Here is a 22,809-nt window from a genome sequence, read left to right on the forward strand (position 1 = left end):
CTTGGCAGAAACACTTTTATCTGGTCTGTCTCAAGTACTTAGAAAATGTTTTGGTTACTGATATGACTGATCCACCAGGCCAAGGAGAAGCAGAACTTAAAAGGACTATAGACCTGCTCTTATGAGTTACACAGCTGATGTGAAATATATTCAACTGAATACCACAGTGATTGTCTTATGGAATAGGACTGCAGGACTTCAACAATAAACACCTTTCTCGAGGGATCTATACAATACATACCCACTAAAAGATCTTCCTATGATCCTCTGTATCATTTGTTATGGGTTTATACAACAAAAAAAGAAATACACAAGGCCTGTTTGGACATTTTATTGTAAAATAACATTCTTAGTTTAATTCTTTGGCCTCAAATTGTGATGGTAAATTTGACATTTATTTCAGCAAGCTTTTGTGTCTCACTTCTCTCCTTCTGCTGCAGATAAATAAATAGGTTTGGATACATCTCTCCATATTCATTCGATAAAAAGCTACATTTCTCAATATATAAAAAAATAAAATACATATTTATGACCTCTTCCAATAGAAATTGTTCTTGACATCCAAGTTATAATTCCAGTACACTTGATAATCCAAAGAAATCACTGGCTACGGTACTACAGCACAAAAAGTAGCAAATGACAGAGGAAATGTTACTAATTATCCATTAAATAAAACATGCAAAAACAACAAAAAACACAAAATAGACTAAAGGAAAGATACTTTTCAGTGACAACATGGTCATGTCAACAAAGAAAAAAACCAACGTGTGTTCATAAAGTTTATATTACAGGGACTTTTCTAAGAACAGTTTTGAAAAAGATCTGAGATGTAGTGAGGCTTTGAACTTCTCTCCCAACACACACACACACACACACACACACACACACACACACACACACACACACACACACACACACACACACACATTCCAAACCCTCAGAAATCTCCAGACTCTAAAGACTGCGACTGCTATACCCAAAACTAAAACAAAAATACCCAACCATATGAGCCATGGAAATGTGTGTGTGTGTGTGTGTGAGAGAGAGAGAGAGAGAGAGAGAGAGAGAGAGAGCCTTTCAGATTCTTTGCTGCAGCTGCTCAGGATTGGTTGCGATGTCGCTGGGTTCTGACTCTCCCATGTGCAGATCGGGGAGTTCCTCTTCTGCCAGTGTCTCTGTAAGACCCTCACAACCAATGCACGCCTGCACAGAGCAAAACACAGGCTTAGGTTGGTCTTATACTGTAACCCAACAACAACCATTACACACAACTTACGTGACATTGGAGAGATGTGGGGGTGACGTGGGGGTGATGTGGGGGTGACGTGGGGGTGACGTGGGCTCTCACCTTGACGTCAATGGCCCTTGGCAGGCCTCCCCTGCACATCCAAGGCTGAACCTCTGCCAGCTCTTGCTTCTGATCCTCAGAAAAGCGCGGCTGAGTCTTCTGCATCTGTCTCAGTTTCTCCCGGTCCTCACGCAACACCTGCTGGATGTCACTGAACACACACACACACACACACACACACACACACACACACACACACAGATACACATATTAACACACAGATATGCACATGCATAAAACACACATAAACGTACACACATGCATATAAATGCATATGTAAAGCACACAAATGTACAGAGGTGCGCACACACATACACACACACACACACAAAGGCACTTAGGGACCCCAAAGTTATGAATGGATTTAATGCAAACAGCTACAGAAAGAGCTTATTAGTGCCCCTACACCAAAATGAATAAATTGTTTAAGGAGTTTCTGGTTAGAGCTGACTGGTGAGCTAAGTATCAGTAAAAGTCCCTTAAACTGAACGGTTAATTTAACCGACTGCCCATTGTTGCGTGTTTGGAAAATCTGTAGGCCTGGTCTAGGGGCTTAAACCTGTAGCTGTGGTTGATTGGTTTTCAGTAGGGTGGGATGCTTCTGTCTCTCTCTCCACCCACTCACCGGGATGGCACCTGGTACGTCATCATGATAGCCTCGTCCACATTGGCTGTGACGAGCCACAGTGGGTCCTGTAGCACATACTTTATCAACCTCTCACTCCCCGCCACGTCCATCGGCCTTGGAACACCACCGCCTGGACCCTGGGCCTTGTGGGACTTCTGAGAGGAGTCAACACTGCCGAAGTAGTTACTGCTGTTATTACTGGTGTGACTGCTCCCTGTTGACAGACAGAGACAGAGAGAGAGAGAGAGAGAGAGAGAGAGAGAGAGAGAGAGAGAGAAGGAAGGAGGGAGCGAGGGAGAGAGAAAAGGAGCAAGGGGGCAGAGAATAAGAAATAAGAGAAAGAGGGAGGGATGTAGAGAGAGAGAGAGAGGGAGGGAGGGATGTAGAGAGAGAGAGAGAGAGGGAGGGAGGGATGTAGAGAGAGAGAGAGAGAGAGGGAGGGAGGGATGTAGAGAGAGAGAGAGAGAGGGAGGGAGGGATGTAGAGGGAGAGAGAGAGAGAGAGAGGGAGGGAGGGATGTAGAGGGAGAGAGAGAGAGAGGGAGGGAGGGATGTAGAGAGAGAGAGAGAGGGGGGGAGGGAGAGAGAGAGGGAGGGAGGGATGTAGAGGGAAAGAGAGGGGGAGGGAGGGATGTAGAGAGAGAGAGAGAGAGAGAGAGAGAGAGGGGGGGGGGAGGGAGGGATGTAGAGAGAGAGAGAGAGAGAGGGGGGGAGGGAGGGATGTAGAGAGAGAGGGGGGGAGGGAGGGATGTAGAGGGAGAGAGAGAGAGAGGGAGGGAGGGATGTAGAGGGAGAGAGAGAGAGAGAGAGAGAGAGAGAGAGGGAGGGAGGGATGTAGAGGGAGAGAGAGAGAGAGAGGGAGGGAGGGATGTAGAGAGAGAGAGAGAGAGGGAGGGAGGGATGTAGAGAGAGAGGGGGAGGGAGAGATGGTGAAGAAAGAAGAAGGAGAAAAGAGGAAGTGAGAGAGAAGAGGAAAACGGCAGTAAGAACCGAGAGAGACAGACAAAGAGACAGTGAGATGAGTCAGAATCCGTTCTCATAGCTGACACTGGAGACGCTGGCACTACGTAGGTGATGAGAGACCAGCACGCTGGAGAGAGCGCGCAGGGGCCGAAATGCTGGCTCTGAGCTCTGGGCTCACTACTCTCACACATTACGAGGAACCACAGCACTAGTCTTGCTAATACAAATCAGTGTCACGACTGCAGCAATAAAACCTCCAAATGATTTGTGAGTTTTAGTTACTTTGAGGGTAACAGATTTGCGTATGTAAATGAGTGTAATTTCGGCACCAACAAAATGTTTTAAATGGATTTATGCAAAGTTGCCAGGCTGAAGGGACGCTTGTTTTCATGTCAGTAAGTGCAGACTGGGGTCCGTGGACAGCTTTAGGTCTACCATGGACGTTCTCACTCTGCTACCACCATGCACTCTACAGCCTGCACACTTGCACCTTGGTCTTCCTCAAGGTTCCTTCCCACCCAAACACCCCTGTTTCCCACAGAGCATGCTCAGAACGACTCCAACAAGATGGCTGTTCTAGGATGTGCAACACTCACTGGTCCCGCTAGCAGATCGTCCGCTGGCCGACGTCCCGCAGCCGTTGGAGGCGGAGCCCATGGAGCCAGATGTGGCTGAGCCCATGCCAGAGCAAGAGTCTTGGAGCAGGAGGATGTCCAGGAAGTCGCTGGACGAGGACAGGGCATCGCCGTGTTGATCATCACCAGCGCTGCCCTCATCCTGAACATTCAGAGAGTTCAGGCGAACGTAGAATGGTGAATGAGAATGTCTTAAGCCCGTCTTAAGAATGTCTTAAGAATGTCTTAAGCCCGTCTTAAGAATGTCTTAAGAATGTCTTAAGCCTGTCTTTTTCATTTCTTCTCTTTACGAGACTGGAGTGCCTGATTTGAGCTGTTTGGTATTTCGGGATAACTGGGATTTACTTCAATTCCAAATGAATAAATTATCCTTAAAAAGGAGTGCAAAATTGTAAAAAAAAAAAAAAAAAAAGCTAAATGTTATTTGTGTAACCACGTTTGTGTTTCATTTAAACATTTCTTAAGATGTCATCCATTTGACAGTCCAAACCATAGTCCAAACTAACTACAGTCCAGATTACAGTCCAGACTACCTCTGTTCTATTGTGTATGATGGTGACAGTCCAGACTACAGTCAATAATACTATCCCAACTACAGCCCAAGGCTCTGATAAAATAGCTGCAGACGTGTAGGCGTGTGTCGTGATTGCTCCTGGCACTTCCTGCAGATCGCAGCGTGCAAGGTTTAGGTCCGTGTGCAGTGCTCAGTCTGTCGTGGGAGTACAGCATCACACTGCCACTGCCACTCGGTGTCCATCATCCACTGGTGGCTAAAGGTTCATTCATGCTGACTCTGCTCCTGTGTGTGGCACCTGCCCATGCTGAAGCATATCACCCCCACCCTGGGCCAACAAAGGAGCCCAATTACCTCCTCACAGGGGTTTACAGAGAGCTATGGTTCTTTAAACAAACAGGTAGATGGACACTGGTCCCCTATTGGATGGGTGTGATTGGTCCATACTGAACCAGAAGAAATGAATGACAGCCAATAGGTGCAAGGTGTGTAGGAGCTGGAAACCATTTTGAAATTTTGAAAGTTCTTTAGAATGAATGGCCTCAGTAGAGTTTAAGATCTTCTTAAACACTCAAATTTGTTGTGAATCAAAAAATGTGATAAGGAAGATGCTACTATGAAATATTTGCCGTATTTCAACAGTAACAAGCATTTCAAATCTGACCTTATACAAAAAGACGGTAGAACAAAGACAGAACTACAACACTGCCATCTGGTGTGGAAAGGTAGTCATTACAGGTGTAGAGATGGACAGAAAGACAAAGTCATATAGTGAATGTACAAAAGGGAAGTCAAAGAGAAAGAAAAGGCAAAACAAAGACTGTATTAAAAAGAACCAATACACGCGGAGGATTCTGGGAAATGTACCTGCTCGTTTTCAGTCTTGGCCTGTGTGCTAGCATTCCCTCCCTTCTCTGCTGCAGTGATGCAGTTCCCCTGAGCGCCAGAAGATGGTGCTGCACTCTCCTGTTTCTCGACAGAGCGCTGGCTCTCCTCCAGCTGCAGCAGGTTAAGCTGCAGGGGCGAACTGCACCGAGACTGGAAAAGGGGCGGAGACGACTGGTCCCGCCCACCCGCTGACAGAGGGGTGGAGCTCCGTGAAGGCCCCTCCCTCAGTTCCCGCTCAGTGGACTTTGGCGGGTTCTCTGGGAGCGTGAAGGGAAACGACTGGGCAGGGAAGGGTGTTGATTGGGTGAAGGGGTTCTGTGTGGTGAACTGAGTCTGTACGGGGAACGTCGTCGGAGGCTGGAACGTTCCCGGAGGAGAGTAGGGCGTCTGAGCAGTGAACGTCCCCTGCTCCGGGTAGAAAGGCTGCCGAGGGTTGCCTCCCATCTGCGGGAACGTGTAGTTAGGCAACACCAGAGCCACCATGGGCGTGACGAGAGGGGCAGAGAGGGGGTTCTGCAGAGACTGGATGGAGCAACGTGGATCTTGGTTGGACTGGTTGTCCCCAAAGCCTGAGAGGGACGCGTCCACCCTGGGGGCCACGGTGCTGGTCCCTGGGTACACCTGGAGCGGGTAGGCAGGCATCATGGCTGGATATGCGATGGGGAAAGTGGACTGAGAGGTGTCCGAGGGAGACCAGGAGGTCTGGTTCAGGCCCTGCAGCGCCTGCCTGGACAGCTGCTTCTGGTGGGAGACGGTGCTGTCAGACGACTCATTCTGTCTGACGCGCTTGGACTTGGTCTTCTTGTTGCGGCCTCCTCGGCGGGTCGTGGGTTCCGCCAAACCCCTTTGCTTACAAACACGAGTTGGGCCAGCTGTGGAGAGAGAGAGAGAGAGAGAGAGAATGATGACCAATCCAATGACCAAGGGTCCTTCCAGCATCTCAAAGATCAGTTGGACCAGCCTGATACACCCTCCATCAACACCCAACCTGATACACCCTCCATCAACACCCTACCTAAATCACCCTCCATCAACACCCAACCTGATACACCCTCCATCAACACCCTACCTAAATCACCCTCCATCAACACCCAACCTGATACACCCTCCATCAACACCCTACCATCAGTGGTATAGGGGGTAAAACGTATGACATTATTACATCCATGTACACAAACAAATGGTGCAGTATAAAGATTGCCAACAAAAGGACCGTGTTCTTTTCTCAGGAGTGTGGAGTGACACAAGGCTGCTGATTAAGCCCAACTTTACTAAACATTTTATATCAACGAACAGGCCACCATTTATAATGCTCTGCAGCACCCGGTCTCACTCTACACGACTCAGAAAGAACGTTTCGGCTCTACACAGACGACCTGGTTCCTACTGTCACCCACAGAAGAGATACAACAGAACTTGGAACTGCTGGAGCAGGACTGACAGACCTGGGCCCTGGACCTGCTGGAGCAATACTGGTGCCTATTTCATAAAGACACCTTACAAGCTCACATTTTCACCCTTCATCTCCAGGTGACACGTCAGCTGTTGAGTCCAGAGTTTTACTTTTTAATACAGAACTGGTAGAATCATACTCTTTTTTTAAAAAAATCTGCTTCATTCTTCATCTGTTTTGTGATGCAACGTTTTGGCACTCCAACAGCTAACCTGTAAGGCTGAGAGTGGATGACTCATCACTTACGCTGTCACGGCAACGGCAGCTCATATCTCACTCCCACTCTCCCACCCTTCCACGCACGAGTGGGCTCAGAATGGGTTTATTTGATCTTCAGGGAGAGAGACTTTTCAATCTGAGCAATTCATGAGTTTCGCTACACTACTCTCCGGGCAGTTTGGTTTTCTCTATAGAGTACGAACTACACCTCCACAGTTCTGGTCATTCTTAACTAAGGATGAAATGAATGGAATCTGAAGTGAAATGATCTGCACTGAGAAGCCGAATAGAACTGAACTGGATTGAATGGATCCGGACTCACCTGAAAAACGATGCGAGATGTCCCAGAAGGCCTTCTGCTTGTCGTTGGCTCCGAGGTGCCTCTTCTTCCTCTCCAAGTAGTGCGAACAGTCGGCTTTGAAGGCGCGGAGCCCCTCCAGCTCACGGAAGCGGCTGAGGAAGGCTTGCTCCTCCTTCTGCGTGTGTGCGGCCAGCACCTGCTTGGTCAGGCCCAGTTTCTTGTATGCCTCCCTCTCCTGGTTGGGAGGAGAAACCTCTGCAAGAGGAAGGACTGGTGCCAGGCCTTCCACCGCGTCCTCTGTGACCTCTGAAAGGGAGGAAACGGGACAAGATTCAGAGAGGCTAAGAATACTTCCAAGGCTACATAATCACCACATGGCCTAGAAGATTACCAGCATGGCATTCTGTCATACTAAGCACTATAGCAGCAGTACAGCGTACTACAGTAACAAACAGCATGTAGTACTGGATGGAATTAAAATGCATCCTATTATACTAAACCTCACTAGGTTACAAAGCAGCTTTCTCCAGAAAAGCTCACTGCAACAGGTACTATGTCCATCAGTGCCTACCCTGTGACTGTGGCTTTAGAGGCAGCGACTCTAGAGTCAACCTTCCTGTGCATAAAGGCTTATTTGAGCAGGTGGTAACCCTATGCAGAAAATGGAACAAGGGTAAATGTACTGTGCCATGCAAAATGTGTTGCTATTTAATTCCTATTCATAAAGTCACCATGATGATAATTAGTGCACTAGTGTCAGCTTAGTGCTGTGGTAAATTCACCTGTACCTAAAGTGAAAGCCAATCAAAATCTATATGTAAATGAGGACATACAATATTAATGACTCCTGCCAAGAGACAGATGACTGACTAACCAGTGGCACTCTTAAAACTCACAGTCGAATAAAATGTAATGGATTTGTAACTTTCCAGTACAGTGGTGTCTCAGTGGTTAAGATACTTGACTTGATACTAGTAATCAGAAGGTTGCTGGTTCAAGTCCCACCACTGCCAGGTTTCCACTGTTGGGCCCCTGAGCAAGAGCCTTAACCCTCAATTACTCAAGATGTGTTTAGACATGATTGTAAGTCACTCTGGATATGTGTGTCAGCTAAATGTAAAACAGAACACTCTGTTACATGTGTCAGCTAAAGCATGCTCAGAGATCTGTTTAATACAACTCTGTTTCCCCATCCTCCTGACAGCTGAGTTACTAGCAGCTCTGTATCTCACCTGGCAGAGCATACAGTGCGGCTCAGAGCAGGATTACACTTAAACACACACACACACACACACTGTATTTGGCTGTACCAGACTCCGGCTGGGGCTTCTTGTCTCCCACATGTACGATGGTACTGCTGTAACTGCACTGGCTGGTCATGGATACCACACTCTCTGCCTTGCATGACAGCGTCAGGGGGGTGAGGGGCGCGCCCACCACGCGCGAGGCAGACGCTTTCTTTGGCAGGTCAGCTTGGGGCTTCAGATGATCTGACTCTGGAGAGAGAGAGAGAGAGGGTGGAAGATGAGTTGGTACTGTTTTTATATCAATTATAGTTTTATAACCATTTACTTGGCCTACAACTAGTCTGCAGACACTTAAAGATATTTATGACAAAAATGTATTTATGTTTCATATATATTTTCTGAGTTCAGTGGACCTGTCAAAGGTCAGTTGATAATTTAACCAAAGTCTGGTTAATTATTGTTGGTATGTTATCCAGTGTGTTTGAAACCCACAAATGTTCTCCCCTACTGGAGTGTGCAGGGTTAGTGTTGAAGTGCGAGCCGGTGTGTGTCACTACCTTCAGCCACCTGGAGGGAGTGCTCAGCAGCCTTGTGCTTGTCTTCATCCGAGTTAGAGGACATGGTGTTGGAGGATGACTGGTACCTCCTCTTCACAGTGCTTGGCACATTGCAGCTCTCCAGATACCTGAGAGAGAGAGAGAGAGAGAGAGAGAGAGAGAGAGAGATAGTGAGGGTGGAGGTGTTCTGTGACGTTTCTATACGAGATGTTTTTTGCCTTCATGCTAGTCACAACTCAGAAAAAACATTTTTATTTTAACAAGACAAATAGAGACACATTTGCCAGAAATGTACTATAAGTGCACAAGTGTTCCCTTAGAGATTTCTCTGAAGAAAACCAACGAGGTGGTAAAGCAAGCTGAAAAGGCCTGTGTGCTCTGAGCACAGCTGGGCGTGGCGTGTACCTGAGGACACTGTCCAAGCAGTTGATCTGCTGGTACGAGTGGATGGTCTGGTCTCTGAAAGCCACCTCTTCCTGTACGGGGGCCTGCTGGTCTCCCACGCCCTCGCGGCAGTTTACGGAGTGGGCGGAGTCTTTGGGACGGACTGCCTTCTGGAGCAGTTCTGCGTTTAGATTTTAAACTATCACACTCACAAACAAACACGCACACACCCGTGCGCATACATGTACACGCCCTCACACAAACTCTCGCACAAACTCACAGGCATGCATGCACCATATGCACGCATACAAATGCGCGCGCACACGGGTGCACAGACAGACACAGACACACAAATAGGTGTATATCTGTACTTACTTCCTGGACTCTTTTTCACCAGCTGCTCCTGGTTCTTATGCATATGTACACCTTTACAGATCTCCTGAAACGTTCTCTGTGGAAACACACACACACACACACACACACACACACACACATAAAACATTGTGGGCAGCTCTCGGCATCGGACATCTAACCTACAGAGGCCGTGGTTTATGGTTTAAACATGGCTGTGTGAATTATCTGCATTAGTAACTTTTGCCCTTTCAGGTCCAGACAAGCGACTTCAGTCTTCAGCTTCAGACCGTCATTAACCCCGACATCTGTCTCTGAGGCAGAGCCGCAATACGAAAGGATTGACCCAAAAATCCAGGGATCACACCCACGTGGTTATTTCAGTAAACAGGGCCAATGATCAGGTTTCCTAAAAGCACAATCATCCGACATCCGGCCGACGGCAAACGTGTTTCCGTCAAATCCTGCTAAATGTTGCTCACAGTGACGTTGGTGTGCAGTTATCAGTGGGAACATTAGTGCTCTGTGGTTAAATGATCCCTGCTGAACTATAGGAGGGGAGGAATTTGGCAAGAGAGCAGCGGTCATGTGACTCACTGGTTTGGCTCTGCTGGTCTCCTCGTCGTCAGCGTGTGGATGGCCTCCGTTATTGTTGCTCTCGCTGGACGATGGCACGCTCGTCAGTGGATCATTACTACCCAGGCTGCCATAACCGCTCGAGCCATTGTTATGGACAGGCTGCACTCACACGCACACACACACACACACTTTATTATAATATATAAATGTCAGCAGAATCAATTCAGAGTGAAAAAGACAATAATGACTGACAGAAAAGGTCAAATCCTCTTTGCACAACATTCTCTGTTGACTGACCTGTAACAGTAATCTGTGCATCTGTTCTCTGTTGACTGACCTGTAACAGTAATCTGTGCATCTGTTCTCTGTTGACTGACCTGTAGCAGTAATCTGTGCATCTGTTCTGTTGACTGACCTGTAGCAGTAATCTGTGCATCTGTTCTGTTGACTGACCTGTAACAGTAATCTGTGCATCTGTTCTCTGTTGACTGACCTGTAGCAGTAATCTGTGCATCTGTTCTCTGTTGACTGACCTGTAGCAGTAATCTGTGCATCTGTTCTCTGTTGACTGACCTGTAGCAGTAATCTGTGCATCTGTTCTCTGTTGACTGACCTGTAGCAGTAATCTGTGCATCTGTTCTCTGTTGACTGACCTGTAGCAGTAATCTGTGCATCTGTTCTCTGTTGACTGACCTGTAGCAGTAATCTGTGCATCTGTTCTCTGTTGACTGACCTGTAGCAGTAATCTGTGCATCTGTTCTCTGTTGACTGACCTGTAGCAGTAATCTGTGCATCTGTTCTCTGTTGACTGACCTGTAGCAGTAATCTGTGCATCTGTTCTCTGTTGACTGACCTGTAGCAGTAATCTGTGCATCTGTTCTCTGTTGACTGACCTGTAGCAGTAATCTGTGCATCTGTTCTCTGTTGACTGACCTGTAGCAGTAATCTGTGCATCTGTTCTCTGTTGACTGACCTGTAGCAGTAATCTGTGTATCTGTTCAGTGATTTCCTGGATGTCTGAGTCTATCAATTTCCCCTCTGCTGTGGGTGGAGCTGAAAACACATCCTCATTCACAGGGCCCCTGAAACACCATAACATCAACACCATCATGTCAGCACCATCACCAACACCATCACGTCAGCACCATCACACCAACACCATGACGCCAAAACCAGTGGACTCACATGCGCACTTTGTGTCGTCCGATGACGAAGGACACCTTGCGACTCCAGGGGTTGACGAAGCTGGACCAGCTGGTGTCGATGGTGATGTACTCCCCGTTACGTGCGCAGAAGCGGATGGACGAGTGGTCGAAAGGTTGGCCTGCGTACTGCAGGACTGGGAAGGAAACACACACACACACACACACACGATGAACTGGGCTATAATACACAAGTGTGTAGGGATGGATTGATACATCAGCAGATTTAAAAAAAAACTTTTCGCCCAATTGACTATCGGCCAATTGTTAAAAAAACTAATCATCAAGTGTCAGGCTGGTGGAGTCCGTGCACATAAAAACAACCCAGCCTGATTATGGTGTTTTATCAGTCAGTGTGGGTGTGTGTGTGTGTGTGTGTGTGTGTGTGCTCACTCTTCCTGTGAATCCCAAGCATGATGGGGCGGTCGTTTGGATGCAGGTGCAGGAGCACTGGTGTACCAATAAGATCCTGTGGCAGGTATCCTAGCAACGGCACCGCCCTGAGACAAACAAAAACAACTCCTATGTCAAGTGATTCTAAAGACACAAAATGTAGAAAATGATGTGGGAAAATGGACATGATTACAAGAAATGTGTTTGTACCTTAAACACACTACATTTATCCTGTGAATAGTTCACAGCAGATCCTAAATAATATTCCTTAAGATTATAATGAAATAATTAACTTGGAATTGAAGAGGTAACTAAGATGTACTGAACTCCAAAGGCAGACGTACTTAACTCCAAAGGTAGACGTACTGAACAAAAGAACACTCTCTTATGAGGCTTTCTGTTTTGCTCAAGAACAGATCTCTTTACAGTAGTTGTGAGGTGCTGTGTAAGGACACCTTTAGACACCAGAACTTTGCTAAATCCTCCTAAATACTGCTAAACACTAAATACAACCTTAGACCTGTAAACCCGTGGAACCCCTCACCTCTCGTCGACGTCCTGGAAGACGCAGCCTGGTGTGTGTGTGGTGGTGAAGATCCGTTTGTCCGTGGGAATCCTCGGAGCTGCAACATTAAATGTCCAAAGTTTAATGGTGGAATTACCATGGAATTACAATGGCTTGTATTCTGCCATGTCACAACACTTTCAGTAATACGTTATCTCAAGAAAACCACCTTAGTGGTAATTAGTAGGAACACACATGGTGAGGAATTCATTCATTAATGCTGTACAGAATGTGCTCATTGAGCATTATGCCAGCTAACAATGCAATTATAAGAGCTTTATAAAACTGCTTGTACTCAAATGATAGTGTCTTTACACAGGTCCTGATTAATAAGACCTTTTGACCTGGCTGATGAACTTTTAATTAAAAGTAAAATGTATCATCAATAAATAATAACTAATTTTTTCAAGCAGTGTTAAGAAGTGAGTTGACACCATCCAGCCTCCAGTTGCTGTTAGCTATCTCAGGTCCAGGGCTAGTAAAGGAAATGAATTTTTATTGCATGGGTGTACAGAAAAGTGTGAGCTCAGGCATGCTCGAGCACTGAAAACTGTGCCGGGCAGCACCCTCGGGTTTAAAAGTCACGGCTCTGGAGAAGCAGGTTCAGGCCCTCCTCACTGACCTTCATAGCCGGAGTGCACCCGCTCAGCCAGCAGGAGGCAGCAGAACTGGTCTTCCGTGTGCTGGGTGTCCTGAACCTTCATCAGGTAGGGTGTCATGCGAAACGGACAGTACTGCAGATCTCCATCACACTCCTTCCCCCCGCTGGAAGACAGGAAGCAGGGTTAGAACGCACACACACACACACACACACACACACACACACACACACACACACACACACACACACACACACACACACACACACACACAATACCCCCATTTCAACACAGGAGAACAGAGTTAGAATACATGAACACACAATTACACCCAGCTGTTACAGGTACAATTTATTTTAATCACATAGTGACTCATTATATGTAAATAAAGCCTGTAGAAATGACATCAAGAGAAAGTGCTAAATTGTTTTTCAGTTTTCAATTTTTTCACAAGGCAGTTTGTTTTTTATCTATTTCCTCTGGGGGGCAGTATGGAGACAAAGAACAGAGTTTCTGTGGTGATGGCAGGGATGTTAAAACTCTCACACACACACACACACACACACACACACTCAACAACATAATCATGTGTGTAAGTGTGCAGTCACCTGATACGGCAGAAGAAGGATTTCTCCTGCATGCAGTCGGACGGTGAGGATTCTTTAAAGAAAAAACAATCAGACAATGTCAGACGAATCAGACAGCAGAGGACCAGCTCCTGTCCCAGAGTGCTCCTGCTGGAGCTGTGTGCGACTGATCAGAGCCAAACAACATTACCACACACGTGAGGTGAAACCATTCTCAAAAACAAACAAACAAAAAACTATTCTAAACTCCTTTTTTCTTCCATGGAACAATATGTAAACACAACCTTCACACACAGAACTTAGCGTTGGGGATACAATCTTGCGTGTGCGTCCTACATCAATCACAGGTACAAAAAACAGACACCCAAATACACACACACCCCCACACACGTGTGTGTAGCATGTGTGGATGAATCGTGTGTGTACAGGTCACTCCAGCAGTTTGTGGCATGAGGGTGTACAGTGCAGAAGGCTGTTTGGATGTGTGTGTGAGGGAGCATGTGTTTCTCTGAAAGTGGGTATACATATGTTTGTGTGTGCGCGCACATGCGTGCGTGTGTGTACGCATCACACCTGCCCCAGTGCACATGCTCCAGGAAGGCAGTCTATAGGGTGTAGTGAAGCTATAGAACACGCTGATGTCCTGTGGCGTCAGGAACTCCACAAACTTGGCATTCTTGAACACATCTCTCTTGCAGTTCAGAATGGACGCAGCCTGGTCAGAGATGTAGACGATCTTTCCCGTGATCAGGGACACGGCCACAGCAAAGATGTCCTGCAAAACATTCCCAGCCATCAGTAGCCATAGCAACACCCAAACCTCCCCTCTAAAGTAACAATCAACCACAATCATAAAACAGAACCACACTCACCAAATCAACCACAGTCACAAAACAGAACAATAACCACAAAACAGAACTTCATAGAAATAAAAGGATCAGAGTGTAACTCTGTAATAAAAGGTGTGTGTTGGTGCCTGACCGTATTTTTGAGGGTGTATTCGGAGGTGATGCTGTCGATCTCTTCTGTGGTGTAGGAGGAAACGTCTAGGCCTGATGGCTGGCTGTCGTTAATCATCAGCAGCTGGTAGTACTCCTCATTGGCTGAAACCAGAGTGACAGCACTAATCAAGGTCATGACCTTTCAGCCAGACCACAGAAGGACTCTAGTGTTTTTGCAGTCTGAGACGTGAGTACCACCGAAACGTGCACAGGGAATTTTAAACCAACACTTATATAACACTGGTATGTATGGGCAGACCAAACCCCTTTCCTCACAGATCCCTGTTAGATGTGTTAGTAACATGTTCTGGATTTGACGCTTCAAAAGATATTTCAAAAGAACGTAATGTCATCTTGTGCCTACATCCTCCTCAGTCATACATCCACCCTCCTTGACGCCCCCTAACCGAAACACCTGGCATTACTGCGCACCACCCGGCTAGGGGCAGGCTGGGAGGTCAGCCTTGGATGCATGAGGGTGTGGTCGGTCTGCCAGTCTGTAAGGGCTGATCTGCTCACCTTCCACCTGTCGGACGCAGCGCAGGGCGTATTTGAGCGTGTGCAGCGTGTTGGACCTGCTGCCTTTGGGCCGCTTCTCGGCCGGCAGGTGCAGCCGGAGCTCCTTCAGAGTTTTGATCAACTCCTTCTGTGTCTTGGCCTTAGCGGACTCTTCACTGCTGTATGTGCCCACACACACACACACACACACACACAATCAGGAATAAAGCCCATCTAGCAGTTCTCATTACTCTGCTCTGATGGTGTTAGTATGAGTTCCTGTAAGAGTCACATGTCTGTCTGGATTCACCTAACGGGATGGAACCTGTGTCTGGAAGTCTAACCAGTGGCAAAGTTACAGAACTAAGCTGGAGGCATCCCATCAGAATCACATTTATTTGTTTATTTTGTCCAAACCTGGGAGGGTTTTGTGCATGCGTGTGTGTGTGTGTGTGTGTGTGTGTGCGTGCGTGTGTACGCATATGTGTGTGTGCGTCCAAACCTGCAGCCGCTGGTGGAGGGGTTGTCGTGTTCAGAACTGGCACTCAGCAGACTGAATGCATTGGAGCTGGTGGGTGGAGAGGCACTATGGGAGTTGGAGCTGCAAACAAAACCAAACCACAGTCACAGCTCAGCACAGCGCATCCGTGCAGCATGGACAGTCCGGTACCAGAGCTGGACCCTGCAGCGACCCACGTCATCTCACGAGAAACAGCAGTCGCTTCACTACCACTCAAACAACCAGAGTCCTGGCTGCACAAAACTAGGTACAAATGCAAAATATGGAGCAGATTACGAGACTTGTGTACAAATAATCTTGTACATTATTACTGCAGGCCTACAAAAGCCATTCAGCTGGGTTTTTTTCTTTTTTTTGCTCTGACCTTTAGAGGACCTTAGGGTGAAAGTCTGAGGTCACCAAACACCTCTTTTAATGCTGTTTGGCAGAACGGGATTTGGTTGTGAAAGTCTAGAGGTCTGTGTCATATGGAGAGAAAGACCTTCAGAGGAACCACTGAAGACAGCCACTGGTCTTTCAAGAGCCACAGTACAGAATGTTCCAGTAAGACTTCCATTCCCATGTAAACAAAGTAATGAACATCTTATGGACTCGTGTCTAACTCGTTGTTAAGGCTGGGCTTTGTCTGAGCCTGCTCTCCGACACTGGAGACTAGCTTCACGCCATCATCACCTTCTCCTCAGTCAGAAGTACTGAACACACAATGTCACTCCCTGCCCTTGCTATGGAGGTCAGTCTGTCAAGGACCCAATCAGCAGCCTCTCTATGCTCTCCGCTCGGTCAGTTCCTCAGACAGAGGTTGGTAAGGACCCTGCCCCACGGCTACCAGCAGAGCAGGACAGTACGTCACTACCTCCACTCTGCTACGCTTACGTTAGTAACGTTTTGATCAAATCGCCTCATGAATGCTCCTCCCGTTACATTTTAAAATAACTATAGTTCAACACACATCTTGTGCAGTTTGTTTCACTATGCCGTGACCTGACCTGACCTGTCGGGGGGGTTTATCTAAGGACACGCTGATAGAAAACAATGTCTAGCTAGCTATGCAGAAACTAACTACACACAGCCTTACACACACACACACACACACACACACACACACACACACACACACACACACACACACACACACATTACACTGCCTGGTATTTTTGTCCTTGAAGGGTAAAACTCAGAATCACATCACTACACCAAACACTCTGTACAAACTTTAATTTTAAAATGCCCAATTTTGTTAAATTATCCGTTATGTAATTCAGATAATTATTAGTTTGTTACCACCAGGCATAAAACCTTTCCTTATAACACAGATTAATTCTCTTTTTCATGCTTTACATATAGAAACATCTGCTCATCTTCATGATGCCAAAAACAGACATACCCTACTGATGATGTCATGTACAACAGAAACATAGTCGCCTGCAACAATTCCTGCATCAAAACAAATCCTATAGGGCCTCTTGTAGAATGAGGCTCCCATACTGCCCTCTCTGAGGACACTGTAGGGGATTGTTAGGGGATTTCAGCCAACCAGAGCACTGTAAGTCTCCCGGCTTAGCCCTGAGAGTGCCAGATAAAGTCCCTGCTCAGGTACAGGTGACGTTTTTGGCTCCTAGAAGACAGCACGTGTTTATAAATAGTCCTACAAGGAGCTTAGTATAGAACACGTGTACAGAAATAACAACTCCAAGCGGTTACTGTGGGCTAATTATATAAAGGGAATCTTTAGCCAGCTAGGATTTAGTCTGTAGGTTAGTGTTGCGGACTAATTTAAATTTAGAGATAATACGTTAAGCTGTGCACTCCTACTACATGTGGAGCTTAAAGTGGCCCAGAGGCTCAGAGAAAGCAGTTTTATGCAACCTCATGCTGCGTGTCTCAGGCAAGGTGTATGTTAGCAAAGAACATCCAGACAAGAACGTTGACTTTTCACTGACCCACCATTGACTACTATCATAATAATAATAATAATAATAATTATTATTATTATTATTATTATTAGCTACATTTATATAGCGCATTCACACAGAACAGTTTAGAGGTGCTGAATCTGGGTTTTCTTTGGGTAAACACATTTGCTTTCTTTAAGTAAACACTGACATTCTTTGGATAAACACCTCTGCACTTTGCTCATGAAAGTGCAGAAAGCCAGTGCACAGGAAGGCTGAGTTCGAGGCAGACAGTGAAAAGCACATGAGCTGGGATGGGAGGGGATAGCTATAGCCACCTCATGTTGACATAAACAAACAGCACGTTGGCATGGCAATAAGTCTCTGAGTGCATGAGAATGGAAAGTCTCCTAGACAAGCAACGGGATTAGGAAAGACCAGTGTCACTCCCATATTGTCCCTCTCTGATTAAAGGGAATTTTCCAAATTGCCATGTTGCATTCAATAATGAATCAACTTAACCACCTTTAACGAAATTGCTAAGAACACGTAGACAGTGATGCGTTTGCTTCTGGTTGGGAAGACCTCATCTCTCAGACCCTCCTGCAAAGGCTGAAAAGCTGGGACGTAAAGTCAGGACTGGGTGGACAGAGGAAACGATCAAGGGAGCGAAGCCTCCAAGCATCTGCTGCCTGTTCTGGGGAGAGAACCTGTCACTCTCTGTCTTAAGGGTGTATGTCACCATCCCATATCGGTCAACAAGCCAAATGTTTATCAACGCTCTTCCCGCTCTGCTCTTCCTCACGTTCGGGTGAGAGTACGCCTGGTGTGATTGCTGCTGCCCTTTCTCGCCAGATCGTATTTTTTTGTTGTTGTGCTTTCATTCCCGGACTAACCTACACTTTGGCTGCTAAAATCTCGAGTGAGGTTTTAATCACTCTTTAAAAGTTGTTGGCTGCCATCACATGGATACGTTTGGTTGCCATGTGCCTTCTTACTGTCCTTAGGCTGGTTGTGGTTTGTTATAGCGGGATATACGGAAGTCCAAGTCTCACTGACTGGTTCTGTACCAATAAAGATCTGCCAGTCTTTCCTGGTTGTGTTCTGCCTCATTTTCACTTATTTGTGGTTTGTGGTGGGTCTACCTGTTTGACACTACTGGGCTTTGGTTCTCTGCTACACATCATCACAACTCCTCAGCCTCTGTTCACGGTGTCGTCTGGAATCGTGTCCCTATTATGCCGGTCAATTGGCATCGCTCACCTGTAATTCCTATCAGTGTTATCATAGAGGGCAGTTGTGTCTCAGTGGTTCAGGTACTGGCCTAGTCATCAGAAGGTTACCAGTTCAAGTCCCACCACTGCCAGGCTGCCACTGTTGGGCCCCTGAACAAAACCCTTAACCCTCAATTATTCAAGGTTGTAAACCATCAGCTAAATGCTATAAATGTAAATTCCTGTGATGGAACCCGGGACATTAACTTTGACGTTCCTGTCCGCTCTGCCTCGCTCGCCCAAGCCTCTTGGGGAAACTTTAGCACTAATAAACTTAACGTTGCATTGCTCAACGGTCGCTCCCTTTACCAGTAAATCTTCCATATGACATATCACTGTTCAAAACAAATTTGATTTATTTTTTCTCACTGAGACTTGGCAGCAACCTGGGGGCTTCCTGCATCTTAACTTACTAACACCCAGTGGCCATAGTTATGTAGCCACGCCCAGAACCCGGGGAAGAGGTGGTGGCCTGGCTGTAATAACAAATAAGAGCAAAGGAACCAAAAGGTGGGAAAAGTCTCTAACATGAAAGTCTGGCCAAGTCCCCGCAGAGTCCGTGTGAGAGTACCAGAGGAGGTACTGAATGTTGGTGTCCTTCATTGTCAGATCTCCAGTTAAATACAACTGCAGTGAATGATGCATGATTACCTCATCTGCCCCAGCGTATGTGTATGGAATACCACCGGGGCAAATCACTACCACATCAATGTGGATGGTACAACAGAGCTAATTTAATCCCATCAGCACCCCTGCATGTCAGCATGGATCATACAACAGCTAATTTAATCCAGTTTTCCTTATTTTTGCCATTGTAGACTGGATTAAACTGGCTTTAGTGTAGAAACCATGCTGACGCACACAAGAGGATAAATAAACACCAATCTACAGTTAATAAAACTATACAGTCTATACAAACTATGGTCTCCATGTTTGGTTCACAGAGTGAGATTATTATGAACAACCCCCAAATATCACTGAAAACACAGGCCAGATTTCTGAATGAGTAGCCTGGCTACAGCCTAGTGCTGTAGCTGAATGGGGAGTTTTCACCATGGCCACCTGCTGGGAATGAGATCTCACCATGGCCACCTGCTGGGAATGAGATCTCACCATGGATACCTGCTGGGAATGAGATCTCACCATGGCCACCTGCTGGGAATGAGATCTCACCATGGATACCTGCTGGGAATGAGATCTCACCATGGCCACCTGCTGGGAATGAGATTTCACCATGGATACCTGCTGGGAATGAGATCTCACCATGGCCACCTGCTGGGAATGAGATTTCACCATGGATACCTGCTGGGAATGAGATCTCACCATGGATACCTGCTGGGAAGCCACTCCACCCACTGCTAATACACCTGAAGTCTAAAATCTTCAAGCAAATCCTTACACAGCAATATACTACCTGCATACCTCCAACAGCCCAGTCACACCTGCTGACAGCAGCTCAAACAGAGGAATGGTACAAGATGTACCAGGCCAAGTTTGTGACAATCGGAAAATGCTTTATGAATGTATGACATCATGCCAACTCTCTTGGCAGCTTTTCAACGTACAGACATGTCCGTCTTAACAAAGCCACCCCACCCAAGAGTTCTTGCAGTCCTGTAGTGCGAGTCAAAGAGAAAACCATTCAAAAAGAAAGAACATGTGCTGACAAAGATGAATGGTGCCATTTCGCGGGATTACGGAGAGACGCGCTCTCCTGATACAGCTCCTCCTCTCTGACTTCAGTTAGCATTCAGAGAAGTTTGCAAGCCAGATAAATATTTAGCTAGTGCGCTACACTCCAAACCCAACAATCTAGCGCCAGACCTTATTAAGAGGCATCAGTTACAAAATGATTTTAAATGTTACTACCTCTTGTTGCTTCCTGATGATTCTAAAATGGCTGAATCCTTGCTATTGCCACGGGAACTTCCAGTCGACTCGTTGCCGTGCGACTCGTTGCCGTGCGACTCGGTCCCGCTTCCACTGGACCCGCTGCTTTTCATCTCCACGTCCTCGTGCAGGGAATGCGCCCTCTTGTGGTCACTGTGGGGCGATGCAGGAGGGTCCTGACTGCTGCTGTCACTACCCTCGGAGGCCAGTCCAAGCTCCGCCCCCTCTGCAAAACCACCTATTCGATGGAGTGTCGCCATGGTACCACGGCTGGTGGCCTGGTCCCGCGACTCCAGAGAGGAGAACAGGTACGATTTGGGTTCCAGGTCTTCACACATGAAGGTAGGCTGCATGCATCAGAGACGAAGAAGAAAATGACCCTATCTTCACAGTCGGCTGGTGCGTGTGGGGAACCAGATTATACCCAGAGATCCTTAGAGAGAAGACACACACACACACACACAACATGAGTCACACAGAAAAGTGGAGCTTTATAGGGAAGCTTGGCATTATTCATGCCAACCAGCAGGTAACCAGGTGTCTGCAACCTTATACCTTAATTGTTTCACAAAAGCTTGTAAGTCAGGGGGTTTTTTTTGTTTGTTTTGTTAAATATGTTTACCTTGTAGAGTATTAAAAACGTTCAACTTTTTCCCATTAAAAGAATCACGTATAAAGTGCCTGATTCTGTACAATGAAATTGAGCTGCTCGACATTAATGACACAAAAGATCAAAACTACAGGTCACTGCCCATAAATATAGCAGGAACCCAGGAAGCTAATTTTGCCGTGTTCCAGAGAGCACACTAAACTTTCCACTGCTGGTTAATGCACGCTCCCGGGCACTGGATTCCAGGAAAAAAAGAGGAAACCTCTTATTCGGAAATTGACTACAAAAGCCTGAACCTGATCCCAGCTTTAAAATAGAACGGTTAGAAAATCACCCACTTCCAATACACGATAAACAATAAACAGCAAAGCCAAAAGGCTGCATATTATATCTCAATGTTATATTATCAACTAAATAAAAACATTTCAAGTATTCCATTTCAAAGCATGAACCTAAAGGGCAGAGACCTGGCTGATGTGTCATCTTTAAAGAGTTAGACAGTACATCAAAGCTGGACAGGTTCCCGTAGTTCTGGCCACCCGGGCTCTTTGCGGTAGAGAACCACTGTCTGGGCACCGAGAGGCACACAAACGCTGCCCTTCGGCCCGGGTGGAGGCCCCTCGGCAGGCCATGCTGGCTAGCAGGCCAGAAACGATCCTCCATCCCCTAGTGTCTCCGGTGACAAAAGGACATAAATCAACAAAGCAGACTCGGCCGACAGACGTCTTGAAATGGGGTTTTGGGGTTCCCTGCAAATCCTTCTTGGAATCACCGTCTAAGGCCCAAATTAGCCACTTTTACATTAAAACTAAAAATTAATTCATAGGCTGTGCAATACATCTATTACATATTTATTTTCATCCATATTTTATTTATTTATCCATTTTTTAAATAGGCAAATTCCTGCTAGCTTTTCATGCTCCATAGCCGCTCAGTGCTCTGATTTACATTTGTGTATGGAATATTCTATGCAAGTACATTTGCCTTTCCTTGAATATCATTCCATCTCGTCTCTTAATCAAGCAACAATCAAATCAACTTCTAATACTTCCGGGCACAGGCAAGCCAACAAAGAAGTCCTAAATTGTAAAATGAATTACTTTCTTTTATCAGCAACATTTGATATTTGTTCAATAAAAATATAAAATTGTATTACATTATCAGCCACTTCTATAATGCAGTCAAGCCTGCAGTCTGCAACTTAAACTAGAGCTGCACAATATATTAGTTGTTATCATGATATCATGATACTGTTCTCCATAATACTGATATTGCAGTATAAAATGCAGTATAAAAATGAGCTCTCAAACCAAACTGATTGTTCTAGATGAGTGTTCTACATGGTTTATGAGTTACTGGATTAATTATAGCAATATCCACCAAAACCTAAGACTGAAACAATGCTGACCAGTTTTTAACCATGACGCGTAATGTATGTGCATGTGTTTTTACACATTTGATGTAAAAATAGGTCAATTGGCAAATGTAACAGAACAATCACAATATAGTATCTTGGTTCATATTGTACAGCTCTAATGAAAATACAAGCCTACAAGTTTAAATGTGCGGGTTTCTGCCAATGACTGTTACTGTATCTCTTCAGTTGTCTCCCTAAGTTACCTAGTGATAAAGATTAACGAATCCAGAATGAACTCTAATAACCAGATCTTCAGGCTCAAACACAAAACATGTAATTCAGCAGCTGTCCTGGC

At 46.1% G+C, this 22,809-nt stretch overlaps 1 protein-coding gene across 1 annotated transcript in view; it reads right to left on the reverse strand.

The window, feature by feature from the left end:
- Positions 1-316: 316 nt before the first annotated feature.
- Positions 317-22,809, reverse strand: part of per2 (period circadian clock 2) — a 30,364-nt gene continuing 7,871 nt past the window's right edge. Inside the window, exons 2-23 of the mRNA XM_035528247.2 lie at positions 20,467-20,920; positions 15,414-15,512; positions 14,933-15,090; positions 14,394-14,515; positions 13,986-14,187; positions 13,434-13,485; positions 12,849-12,991; positions 12,206-12,284; positions 11,662-11,768; positions 11,252-11,405; positions 11,040-11,148; positions 10,085-10,225; positions 9,512-9,587; positions 9,158-9,317; positions 8,753-8,880; positions 8,259-8,444; positions 6,970-7,254; positions 4,955-5,847; positions 3,535-3,715; positions 1,974-2,190; positions 1,349-1,499; positions 317-1,203 (exon numbers count right to left, since the gene is read on the reverse strand). Of these exons, the coding sequence (XP_035384140.1) occupies positions 1,078-1,203; positions 1,349-1,499; positions 1,974-2,190; positions 3,535-3,715; positions 4,955-5,847; positions 6,970-7,254; positions 8,259-8,444; positions 8,753-8,880; positions 9,158-9,317; positions 9,512-9,587; positions 10,085-10,225; positions 11,040-11,148; positions 11,252-11,405; positions 11,662-11,768; positions 12,206-12,284; positions 12,849-12,991; positions 13,434-13,485; positions 13,986-14,187; positions 14,394-14,515; positions 14,933-15,090; positions 15,414-15,512; positions 20,467-20,840 (4,143 nt within the window). The 5' untranslated portion in view covers positions 20,841-20,920 and the 3' untranslated portion in view covers positions 317-1,077. The remainder of the gene's footprint in view (positions 1,204-1,348; positions 1,500-1,973; positions 2,191-3,534; positions 3,716-4,954; positions 5,848-6,969; positions 7,255-8,258; positions 8,445-8,752; positions 8,881-9,157; positions 9,318-9,511; positions 9,588-10,084; positions 10,226-11,039; positions 11,149-11,251; positions 11,406-11,661; positions 11,769-12,205; positions 12,285-12,848; positions 12,992-13,433; positions 13,486-13,985; positions 14,188-14,393; positions 14,516-14,932; positions 15,091-15,413; positions 15,513-20,466; positions 20,921-22,809) is intronic.

Source organism: Electrophorus electricus, chromosome 11, assembly GCF_041902795.1.
Source record: "Electrophorus electricus isolate QZ-2024a chromosome 11, ASM4190279v1, whole genome shotgun sequence".
Classification (NCBI taxonomy): Eukaryota; Metazoa; Chordata; class Actinopteri; order Gymnotiformes; family Gymnotidae; genus Electrophorus; species Electrophorus electricus.